The sequence below is a fragment of the Cupressus sempervirens genome, chromosome 9 (assembly GCF_028749045.1).
Source record: "Cupressus sempervirens isolate cs-2001-9-10 chromosome 9, ASM2874904v1, whole genome shotgun sequence".
Lineage (NCBI taxonomy): Eukaryota > Viridiplantae > Streptophyta > Pinopsida > Cupressales > Cupressaceae > Cupressus > Cupressus sempervirens.
The window spans coordinates 478,796,822-478,809,601 of NC_143126.1; the positions used below are offsets into that span (position 1 = coordinate 478,796,822).

General features: G+C 36.6%; 1 protein-coding gene across 1 annotated transcript in view; it reads right to left on the reverse strand.

Moving 5' to 3' along the window:
- LOC149539405 (DNA-directed RNA polymerase I subunit 1-like) overlaps nucleotides 1-12,400 on the reverse strand; it is a 39,096-nt gene extending 26,696 nt beyond the window's left edge. The window contains exons 1-3 of the mRNA XM_089802570.1: nucleotides 12,249-12,400; nucleotides 11,494-11,704; nucleotides 11,088-11,395 (exon numbers count right to left, since the gene is read on the reverse strand). Coding sequence (XP_089658696.1) covers nucleotides 11,088-11,395; nucleotides 11,494-11,704; nucleotides 12,249-12,400 — 671 coding nt within the window. The remainder of the gene's footprint in view (nucleotides 1-11,087; nucleotides 11,396-11,493; nucleotides 11,705-12,248) is intronic.
- Nucleotides 12,401-12,780: the final 380 nt, after the last annotated feature.

Sequence of the window (12,780 nt, forward strand, 5' to 3'; positions counted from 1 at the left end):
ATCATGAGGAATGGCTGGAACATCAGCTTTTGGAGTATCATCCAGCACTACATAATCATCTTCTTTCTTCTCATGTTGCTGCAACAGATCTTTGTACAACACTTTTTCATTGAATATGACATCCCGGCTTCTTATAATTTTATGATTTTCAAAATCCCAAAGCCTATAGCCAAATTCATTAATGCCATATCCAACAAAGACACATTTCTTTGATTTCGCTTCTAGCTTGGTTCTATTTTCAGAGTCTATATGAGCAAAAGCTTCACAACCAAAGGTCTTGAGAAAAGAATAACTCACCTTCTTACCAGTCCATGCTTCCTCTGGAATACCACAGCCCAAAGGAGTAGAGGGACCTCTATTAATCAAATATACTACAGTATTGACAGCCTCCGCCCACATGTGTAAGGGCAACCCAGCATGCAACCTCATGCTCCTTGCGCACTCCATTATAGTCCTGTTCATGCGTTCAGCCACTCCATTTTCCTGTGGAGTCCTTGGAATAGTTTTTTGTCTACGAATACCATTAGTGGAGCAATAATCTTCAAATTCATGACTGCAATACTCACCACCATTATCAGATCTGAGACATTTTAATTTCTTACCAGTCTCATTTTCAACCAAGCATTTCCATTTCTTAAAAGTTTGAAATACATCAGATTTCCGTCTAAGGAAATAAACCCATACTTTTCTATTTGCGTCATCAATAAAAGTAACATAATAATGAGAGCCACCAAGGGAAGATACCTGAGCCGGTCCCCATACATCTGTATGCACAAGCTCTAATTTCTCCTTTTTGTTTTCCTTCCCTGTCTTTACAAAACTCACTCTCTTTTGTTTTCCATACACACAACTTTCACAGAAATCCATATTCACACATTTTAGACCTGGTAAAACTTTCCTTGAATGAAGTACTTTCATACCTTTCTCACTCATGTGCCCAAGTCTATTGTGCCATAGCGCTGTATTAGAATCTACAACAGCTATTTGTTCTCCCTGCTCAACTGCAGTAATTGTTCCTGAATATTCATTTTTCTATGAAACAATCAAAGTAGAAGGAACAATATGACCTGTACAAAGATATAAGGTGCCTACTTTCACACCTTTTGCTACTACAAGGGAACCTTTTGAAACCTTCCAATTTTTATCATTAAAAGTAATTACACAACCCTCATCACCGAGTTGCCCTGCTGAAATTAAATTCCTACTCAGCTTTGGAACATGTCTTACCTCATGTAGTAGCCAATGATTCCCATTCTGCAACTTAATCTTAATTTTTCCCTTTCCAACAATCTGACAGGGTTCATTATCCCCCAAATAAACAAGCCCAAAATCCCCTTGGACATAATCAATGAAATAACCTCTATGAGGTGTAGCATGAAAAGAAGCACCAGAATCTAAAACCCATGAATCATCAACACTCTCTAAAGACAGAAGCAAAGCATCCTCTTCGGATTTATTACTTACCACATTTGCCTCTTTGTCTCCATCTGATTTATCTCCTTCATTTTTCTTTCGAGTCCAGCAATCTTTCTTTTTGTGCCCTGGTTTCCCACAGTACCAGCAATCATTTGGTCCTCTCGATTGAGACCTCCTCCCCTTTGACTTTCCTCTTGATTTCCCACGATTTCCAGAGTTACTTCCTCTTTCAGTCGTTCTGCCCCTGCTTTGTGCATTTAAAGCACTTTCTGATGTAGATCCACCTGAGGATTTTCTACGAGTTTCCTCACTTAAAATAACACTGATCACATCATCATATTTTAGGGTACTTGATCCAGGAACAGAATTACTCACCGCCATTACCAAGCCATTCCAGCTTTCAGGCAAAGAACACAAAATCAAGAGAGCCCTAATTTCTTCATCAAAATTGATACCCACAGAAGATAATTGACTAGTAATAGTATTAAACTCATTTAAATGATCTGCAACAGATCCACCTTCTGCCATTTTCATATTAAATAAACGCTTCATGAGAAATACCTTATTTGAAGCGGAGGGCTTTTTATACAGTGTCGCTAGGGTTTTCATCAAATCTTCTGTCGTCTTTGCTTTTGTAATATTAAATGCCACCGATGGTGCCAAGCATAACCGAATGCTTCCGAGTGCCTTTCTGTCCAAAAGATCCCATTCAGCCTCTGACATAGTTCCCTGATTCTTGGCTTTTCCTTCCAACGGCTTCCATAAATCCTTCTGATATAAATAGTCTTCCATTTGCATCTTCCATAACTGGAAGTTCTGCCCATTAAACCTATCAACCCTCAGCTTACCATCATCTGCCATTGCTCCCACTCAACCGTGAGACTCCCACTTAACCGTGAGACTTTCCTGCAGAGGATAACTGAGAAACAACTAGGCTCTGATACCACTTGTTAGGATAAACCACGAACAGAAATAAAAACTACATGCAAATATTACCAATAACAAAAATAATAGAACACACAGAAATGAACACAAGGCACCAAGATTTAACGTGGTTCACCCAATCCCTGGGCTACGTCCACCAAACAGCAAGTCCAATCTTATTACAATCCAGTGATTACAACCTGATTATAATCTGTAATCCCTTACAGCTCAATACCGCCGCAAGAACCAATTTTGTATCACCACACATAAAAAATACCCAACCCTAAGCCCTTTTTATACAAGTATTAAACCGCTTTAGGGTTATAACATGTCGGCCATATGTTATACAGTACTTTCCTGATCAGTCACCACAATCTAACAAGGTATGCTCAAAAGATGTTCAAATCACTATCATTACATCAACACCATCAATGTCTGCATATCTATGTGCAAGAATTGAAGCTAAGTTCATAATAATTTCATTCAACCACACAAGGTAAGGCTGCTTACAATCAATGAGCAGCTAGTGGTTTTGTCTATATATGAGTACCAAAAGGATGTATTCACAATTATTTTCTGCTTTGGGAAAACTTTCTATGTCCAATGAGATTCTTCTCCACATTCAACAATGTTTTGATTGAATGAATGTTTTTGTCTTAAATACATTCTTGCAATTTCTTTCCATTTTTTAACTTCATATCAAAAGTACTGGTCATTCAAGCAATTGTATATGTTTTGGGGATGAAACTAGCCAATCTATCTCTGGTAATAGCCATAGTTCCACCCTTGTCCTCTTAAGTATAAAGATCTCCATAATAGTCGGCAAAAGCTTTTAATACCCCTTCTTGATTATGGATATCCTTACCATTGTCTTGAATTTGGTCCACTCTAATTTTGGCTTCCTTTGCCTTTAGCATGTTAAAGAAGTATTTGGACCCTCTATCCCCATGCTAACTCAATTGAGCCTAGCTCTAATTCTAGCCCCTTGAATTTTTCGGCGTTGGTGTCATCTCAAGGCATCTCTAGTTAGATATGCTTCCTCAACAAGATTCTCATCTTCTGCATAGTTTTGAGCCACTTTTTCCAATGCTAGAAGCTTATTCTATAGACTAAGCTCTTATTTTTTCCTATCCATAGCTCTTTTCTTCCCAATTGTTTGGTAAAGAGCCTTCCATGAAGTGATATATTTCCATGCTTGGATGGCACTGCTTTTAGACTCTAATTTATTATTGAACCAATTAATTATTTTAACTGGTTGACCCACACTTACATCTTCTAACAAAGAGATGTTTAAGCAGAAGTTGTCCCCCTTGCCCTAACTCTTAGGAGGGTCACCTATCGTAGAGATTTTGGTAAGTATTGGGTGTTGATCAGACATAGAGTACAAGGTGACAATGATAGGAGCATTGTGTAAACCCAACTCAAATCTAAAAAGATCCTTATTTACATAAAACCTATCTAGTCTACAAAATATTCTTTTCGCTCTGTTTTGAAAGTTGGACCATGCGAACCAAATATCTTTATGCTCATTTTTAGTTCCTCCGAGGGGACAAAAAGTTTTAAGTTTATTAGTCATTATGTTCCAATAGAAGTCTTCATTACCTTTCCATGCAAATTTGTTACCCCCTACTTTATCACAGGGTGTTGTCACCATATTGAAGTCACCTCCCATAATCCAAGCAACCTTTGGATGATCACTTAACCAATTCCAAAGGTCAATCCTTTCTTTGTATTCATTTGGGGCATATACATTGCAACCCCCAAATTCCTTGTCCTTACAAGTAAGCTTAATCCAAACTGCTCTGTTGCAAGGCAAGGTTCCCCAATCTATAATATTCTTGTTCCAGTTAGGGCCAACCATGATGGAGGCTCCTCCTTTTCCTTTTGGGTGGGTGGTGGAGAATGAATCGGCAACTCTCTAGATGCATCTGAGGGCGATGTCAAGCCCAAACCCAATAGCCTTCACCTCTTCAATTAGTAGGATATCTATTCCTCTATTGGCTCTTAAGAATCTTTTGATAATGTATTTCCTATCAGGGAATTCTAGACCCCTCACATTCCAAGAGGCAATTTGTAACTCCATTAAGTACTATCATTCAAAGTGGTCTCTTCTGAGGCTTTAAAGCCTTTGAACTAGGGAGATGAGTTTTTTGCTTTTTGTTTTCCTTAGGCATATTGGTGGAGCCCTTGGGTCTTCCTCTCTTCCTAGAAGGTTTTTCTGTGTTATCTCCTTTGTCTAGGTCTTCAACACATATCAGAGTAACACTCTCCTTCCTAGGCATCTTTTTTTTAATTGTGCTTTGAATTCAAACAGTTGGCCTTCTTCTTTACTACCATTAGCAAAACGGTTGATGATATTATCATGGATGGGTGGGAAGGAAGCAGTAGGGGAGATATTCCAATCCATAGTTCGGTTCTCCTTCAGTGGATCAATTACAAACTTAGCACGCATTACTATAACATCAAAATCTTGGAGCCCATCATCTCTTGAAAAGTAGTCCTTGGGCTCTAAGTGGTTGGACACACAATTCTTTGTGTTCCTCGTTTTGCCCAAGGCATTTACATCACCTGATTTTGGAGCAGATGACAGATTTTGGAGCAGATCACACATGACAAATTTTGGCCTCAACCTGGCTGAGGCAAGTCTCCTAATCTTTTCAAGGGCTAATTGTTGGGCATTAGTTGTTATGTGTTTAGGCTTGGACTGAGGCTTTCCCAATCCAAAATCTATGGAATCGTTGTCAGGGAGGCCTGTAATGATTGGGGGCAGGGGATGAAAAATAGGAGATCCTTTGCTACTGTTGTTCACAAATTTTGATTCTAGTTCATCCAATTCATTTTGGATTTGCATATTGGAGGAGAGGTAGAGCTTTATTTGTGGCACCGGTTGGGCCTCGAAAGTGCCCTTCTTATTGTCTCCTATTGTAGTTTCAAGTTTGATAACAGGGCAATCTCTTCTTCTATGGCCCTCCTTGCATAAGAAACATACGTTATACCCTCCAACCAAGGTGACTAGGCAAGAAAAGAGTTGATTGTCAATGTCCAAGGTTAGAGTCTCTGAAATATCAATACTGGGGTTAATGGCTATGAGCACGCGGGCATCTAGATGGGATAAAATGGTGTTAGACTAGTTAATTCGAATAACATTGCCAATTAGGGTTAGAGCTTGATGCAAAAGGTTCCAAAGAAAAGGTGGAACATTCCCCACCGAGATCCACCTAGGGCATGAAAGGGCCACAACTTTGTCAAGAACTACATCAAGAGATTGCTCTGAACACACTATGCCCTATTTTCCAATATTGTCCATCTACCACGTCTTTTTAATGTTTAGGATTGCAAAAGAAAACAATAAATAAGCCTTTTTGAATGAGCCGAAAGTATGAGAACTGACATCCAAATTTTTTTACCTAGAAATTTTGAGTCCAGTAGTTCATAAACTTTCTAGAAGGGAGGTTGTTAATATCTTGAGCAACCAAGAAAATCGTTGCATCCTTAAGTCTATTTTTCTCTGAATTAATGGCAAGTTGCATGGAAATATTAGGTCTGATAACCAAATATCTAGCATTAGAAATCTTACCTCGACTCTCGTTCAGGCCTGGTTGAATGGTATTCCCTGCGGTAGCTTGTAGAAGCCTACTCCATCAGGGATTGCAATCTTGTTTTGCACAAATTCTTTGAACGATTTCCTTTTCATCTCACTAGTATGAAGCTCTTGTCCACAATTAACCGACATCGTTTTCTCCTTTGTAATCTTCATTCCATAACTTTTGATGGCATTAGAGCCCATAAAATGCAAGTATAGCCTAACCGGCTAGCACAAATAAATGTGAGGACCTACCACCTCCAGAAGGGCCTCCTCAAAGAATGTGCCTCAATTGCAAAGCGTAGTCTCAATAGAAAAATTCTAATTCATAATGCTTATGTTGCATTTGAAATATAACATTTAATTATTATAACCCACCTTTTAATGCACGCATTAAAATATAAAGTATACTTAATTAAACACTTATATCTCCCTTTTAAATAGTACTTCATCACTTATTATAAAGTATACTTTTAAAACATTTAAAACTCCCTTTTAAACAAAATGTAGTTACACCATAAAGTTATACTTATCATTATGATGCACTTTATTAAATGTTTTTTAAGATATTAAATGGCCCCTTCCAATGATGACTCAACCCTCAACTTAAGTGAAATTATGAAATTATAAAGTCAAATTATAACAAGTCATTTAATGTTTATATAATAATTTGGCCACTAAAATAATAATAACTCTCAAAATACTTATTATTTAAATATGTTGTCTGAAAAGGAGTCACTTATTATTTACCCACGTGACCAAATGCACTTTCCAAAAATAGAAAGGGTCCCACTCAATCATCATCAAACTTACCATAAACATTAAGTACATGAAGCTAAGCCCAAACGAAGTCCAAACTAGAGCATACTGAATTGTGGAGAAGACAAAGACCCTCCCATAACTGAGCCTATTCCTAAGAAGTCCCTCTATCCACAATAATAAGCCTACGAGGTACACAATAATAGGCTAACAACTCATCTTCTGACCTAGCTAAAAAGGGGGCATTACAGTCTGCCCTCCCTAAAATTGTATGTGCCAAATCAATCTCAAAAACTAATAACACATCAATCCACCTACATCCCAAGGGTAAGAATATATGATGTCCCCGCGGTCACTAACCAGCTCCTATAACATCACTAGTACAACTGACAAAACCTACCAAACTGAACCAATCTAACTGTAGATGTCACAAGAGTAAACAACTCAAAGGGAAGCAACTTTGTAAGAAAACAAACCTTACTTCCCCAAAATGTGCAAAGTGAGCTGCCATACACTCTATCTAATGCATGTGCAACTGAACTATGCACCTGAAAGAGACTACAGACATGAGGATCCAAACTAAAACCATATGTAATTAGCACCATGTACAAATCCTAGAACTCCTCTAGGAGCTCCTCCTGAAACCCCAATGCACTAGAAGGACCCCAAATTACACTAAACTCACAGCCATCCCTCTTGTGGAGATAAAAACATCTGGAGGTGTCTGTAACATGACTACTATCTCCATCTACTGCTTGGTTTTCAAGGATGTTTTGGAATCCATCTTGCAACCGCTAATGCCATCTATTGCAGATGGCAAATACTCATCTCACAAAGGATGGTAAAACCTCGAAACAAATCCACATTGATGCCTCATCGAAACCTATATGTCTAGATAAGAGAAGTAGTGATGAGTATTCCCTACACAATCCCGATGAAAAGCTCCCACCTTGGCCAAACATTGATTGTCATAGCCCTAAATGTAACCCATGTCAACTAGCTCATCATCATCAACATCAGCAGTGGATGTAACCATAGGAGAACCTTAAGCAACTTGTGGTTCTCTGCTGCTCTCAACAGATGCAATCATCCCAATTGCATCATCTGCACCTATAACTGCAATGAATGTAGCCACATCCTTGTCATAATTTGTGGATATATGAACATCATCAACTGCTGCTATAGGAAACTGAACTATGTCTCCAGATGGTGTAAATTGTGCCCATCTCAACATGGGTGAGTGATCTACATTAGCCTCAAAAAGAAAATTGTTATAAGACAATGTTGCATCCATCTCAAACAAAGGATCGTCCACAAAGTGAACCTCATCATGTTGATCTATATTATAACATGGTGTCTCTACAACACTCACCTTACAACCAACAACATGTGTCATATCATCAGTGCACACATCAACAACCACATGCATACTAACTAATAAACACTTCAATAGATGGCTCAACTAGTAATGCAGAAATTGCTGATATAAAAGAATCTTCAGTCACTTCTGCGAAGGTAGTTGTATGTCCATCCAAAATCCAATCCTGGGACATTTTACAAACCACTAAGTTTTCTGATTTATTTTCCCAAGTCTGATTTGGAAAATCAGATTTACCATGGCTCACATTTGAATCACATATCTCATTTCTAACATCCAAGACATGATTGTCAACTCTAGGAAACTACATGCAACCATCTTTCACACAAGGAAGGCATGTTATCTCATGCATAGGCTCACCATTATGAAATTTGCCATTAAAATCAGAACTTCTATTCTTATTTGAATAAGTGTTTGCTTCATTTTTCTTTGAAAACAAAGGACCCAATATTTTTGCATGTCGTAGAAGCCCTAATATTTTTTTTTTATAGTCCTAAAAGGCATTACTATACTGTTGAAAGGCATGCATGAGCTCTGCAATGAGATCCTGAAAGGCATGCATCAGCTCGTCACTCAAATATCTCCTATAAGAGTTCTATGAAATTTACTTTCCAACCCCCAACAGGATGGCAGGAAACTGCTATGATACCACTCTAAAGAGCCTTGCTAGCTCTGATACCGCTAAATGAAGCCCTACAGGTTCTCCAAAATATTTACTGTATTTCTATATTCTGCCATGGATGGATTTAATCTATCATTGAGTTTTTACCGCCCCTTGAATTGTCCTCACCCTCTTCTTAACTAAAATGCTTCCACACAATCTAGCAAATTCATAGGCCCAGGTAACATTGTAATGTCCCAGTTTAGGAGCAATGCAATAACCACAAAAATGTAATGCCTTTATACCACTCGCGATGCCCCCTCAATTTATCTCTTAGGGTTTTGGGACCTTTACTGATCGCTTCAATTGCAAGAGACTTCTTCTATTAAGCCCTTTGCAAATACAAGGTTTAATTCTTTAATATGCAAGACATAGATTATTGACAAAACTTGTATAATAATGATAACCTTTATCAATCGTTCTAACTTGTAAACTCTTATATAGCGAAAGCACTACTACTAATGTATAAAATGATTCTAAATATGAAGATAAATATAGAATGTAATATAATTGCAGTGCGCTGCTGATGTGTAAACCAGACCTGGATATGTGTGGAATTGAATATACGGATATTGGTATATCAAGCCAATGTAAATGAACTGCTAGGTCTAGATCTCCTTAATATAAATGCAATATTCTGATTCGCTGAATAGTGGATACTATGATTCGTAATTTTTATCAAATAATATTGAGAATATGATATATTGTACAAGTATAAACAAGATCACTGTTTCTGATTTATACTTATTTTGAGCATAATTCTTATTTATTCTAATATGAAGTGTGTGTGTGTACCGTCTTGCTGTTCCTGATATCACTGGTTGTATACATGCAAGAAAATTGTTGCTGACCTGAGAATGTATGCGGCTGCTCATATCTTCTTTGAAATATTTGGGAATTTTTCTTTGAAATATTACAACCATATCAGATGGTGTACATATACCTTTCCGAAGGGGCTCGTCGGCTACATAACAATTACTGACAACATGCTAATCTACCCATCGGCTAATTTATAACTTTACTGACAACACTTAATTGATCTGATCAGACATCATTCTATCGCTGTTTCAGATGTTTGGCTCAATACCTATGCTTAAGTATATGATGATATTCCTGATATTAAACTATGCACTCATGCAAACTGGATATCTGACTTATGCTGACGTAGAGCCATCCAATTTTAGATACTATTGAATAGAAATAAATCTCCACTTGTTTTCAAACACAACCCTTCATGTAATATGTTTACCTCCAAATCCTTTAAGAGTCACCAAATTTCATAATCACATGCCTTTGGTTCATAGATCGGCCCTTCAATGTTTATTTATTAATTTAAATTTACATTTCTTCATTCCTGATTGCCCCCCCATAATTTTGTGTCCTAGCACCAACGATCAAAAGGAAGTGGGCTATTCAAAGTCGGTTTTAGTTGATTTTTCTAATTCTTCATGATGAGTCAACCATATTATGTTATTGGAATATTGCATTATATATACCAGGGATAGCACCTGGTATTGGTCAGGTTTGAACCCTGCACCGATTTTGGTCCAGTTCTCCTGTGGGTACTCCTAGTCTGGTCCTTGAAGTATATGACGCTATCATAACAAGTTTAACATGTTTTTATTGATTACATGATACTATGTGACATTCTAATCTTGAATCATGTTCTAGGCTGCATACATACATACATATACATATACATATACATATACACACACATATATATATATATATATATATATATAAACACACACATATATATATATATAAACACATTGATATATATTTATACATACACATGCCTAATTTTACATTGATTTTGTACAACAAACCAAAACTTTATTTCAAAATTCTGTCAAACGATGAACCAGGTTCTCACACCTGAAACTGGATGCGAACCTGAAATGTAAACTTACTATATTAGCAATAATCACTGTTATCTCCCATCCTTATTAGCATTGCCATAACTGAAAATATTAAATGCTATTCTACATATTGGATGTAGCAGATGAATTGCCATATGTCTGGCCATAATCCAGCTTCTGCTTAGTCGGATTTCACATGTACTTTCGATGGGGACATCATACATATCTTGTTCTTTCATTTTACTGACCAAAAAGGAATCTTACTCTAGCGGTTACTGAGTAAAATTGCTACATTACTGCCATGGTTAGAGATAGGATGCTACACGAAATCAGAGTTTTGAAAAAAAAAAGTGTGCTTAAAATACAACATATATTGAAGATAAAATAAACAAATGTCATATGATCATATCAACATATGTAGGTCATCGTTTAAAAATGTTCCATATAATAAACATTTAAAAATCATATAAAAGAATCCAAGAATATTTACTGAATACATACGTCATCTGTGTTGATGGTTCCCCAATAGACTGACCAGCAATAACACCTACAGGTTCCCCTGGTTGGGCAAGGCTTGTGATATACTTGAGCCTCATCAAATTCAGAAAATTCCTTCGATCCTCCAAGTTAAGAGTTTGCCTCTTCTCCTTTGAAAGACTACCGATAAAACCTTGTGCTTTTTTTTTCAGAGCTTCAGGTAATTCAGTTGCATGGCTCTCTGAAACCAGAGACTTCCCTTTGTTTGAAGACTGTTGAACTAATTCATCAAATTGGTCCTCACCAAGCCTCTGTATGACTAGTTTTTGATTCTAAGATGTATAAAGATCACTATTAGAAATTTCCCAAATAAAAAAGAACTAACAAATTTAAAGACTAAGACAATGGTGATATAAATTTTAGAGCTTACAGCGGCAAGAACATCAAACTGAGTCAAGCAGCTAGTCTTCATAACATCCACCCCATCTTCTCCATAGTAAAACTGGATGATAGAACCATCTGAATCTCTTACAGTGTAATCATAGTACACCTTCAAACATTCAAGATTTTTTATAAGGCACCGCTGCAAATAACCACTACGAGATGTTTTTACAGCAGTGTCAACAAGCCTGTAAGATGCACTTAATTAGTAATTCTCTAACTAAAATTTATTATATTTGTAAGATAAGACCTAACAAAACCAAGCGAAGAGACCAAAGCAAACTGACAACTATGACAAAGAAACCAAGCAAACTGCAATTACCTATATTCATGATTAATTATCCGTTCATTACAACTTTCCAACTATAAGCCATGTCCGCAATAAACAAGAAATTAAATTAAAAAATTCAATTGATTTGGAATATTCCATTTATCATCCATTTTGCTCACTTCTAGTACCCAATGCTTCATTAAAGACAATAATAAGATGAAAAAGACAATAATAAGATGAAATAAACCAAAATTCTAGAGCTATATACTTGAAAAAAATATGAGGTCTAAGAGTATGGCTTGAAGAAAAATGTACTAAAAAACCATGAATAGGAAAAGACATTCATTGCAATCCACATAAACAGGACAAAGAAAATGAGACTAAAATTACAACCGGATTGTGATGGCAAAAATAGGACAACCAACTTGCTAGCATAGAATAGAAGATAAGGTAATCCATATGTCCATAAGTACCCCTCTGGAACACACAGAAAAATGGCAACATAAATTGCACAATTAGCAGTAACCCGAAATCCTAGAAATGGTATTTCACTGGAAAAATTCAGAACAGTATGGGAAGAGAAATGGAAAAGGACTAATACATGGGCTGACAGGTGTGGACACATCCCTACAGAACTTTGCTTTGACCTCAAAACAAAAAAGGGCAGCAGTTTATGGAAAATAAAGGATATAAATATACTTCAAAGATCATTTATAAAAACTAATCAGTTTTTGATATATTTACTTCAGTAGTATAGTTTATAGAAAAAAGTTGAAACTTAACCAATCACACCTGTCCTTTGCGAGTTAAAAACCATTGAAAAGTTTACAGATCCTTTATAACCAAAACTAATCAGTGTTTGTTAGCTTTACTTCAGTTATATAGTTTAACTTCATATAAACAAGTTGACATTAAAACAATCACAGTTGTCAATTCGGACTCAAAGGATGCTATTGACTGTTGGAAACCTAATTTTGACTTCTGAATCTGAAAATTCAAACATAC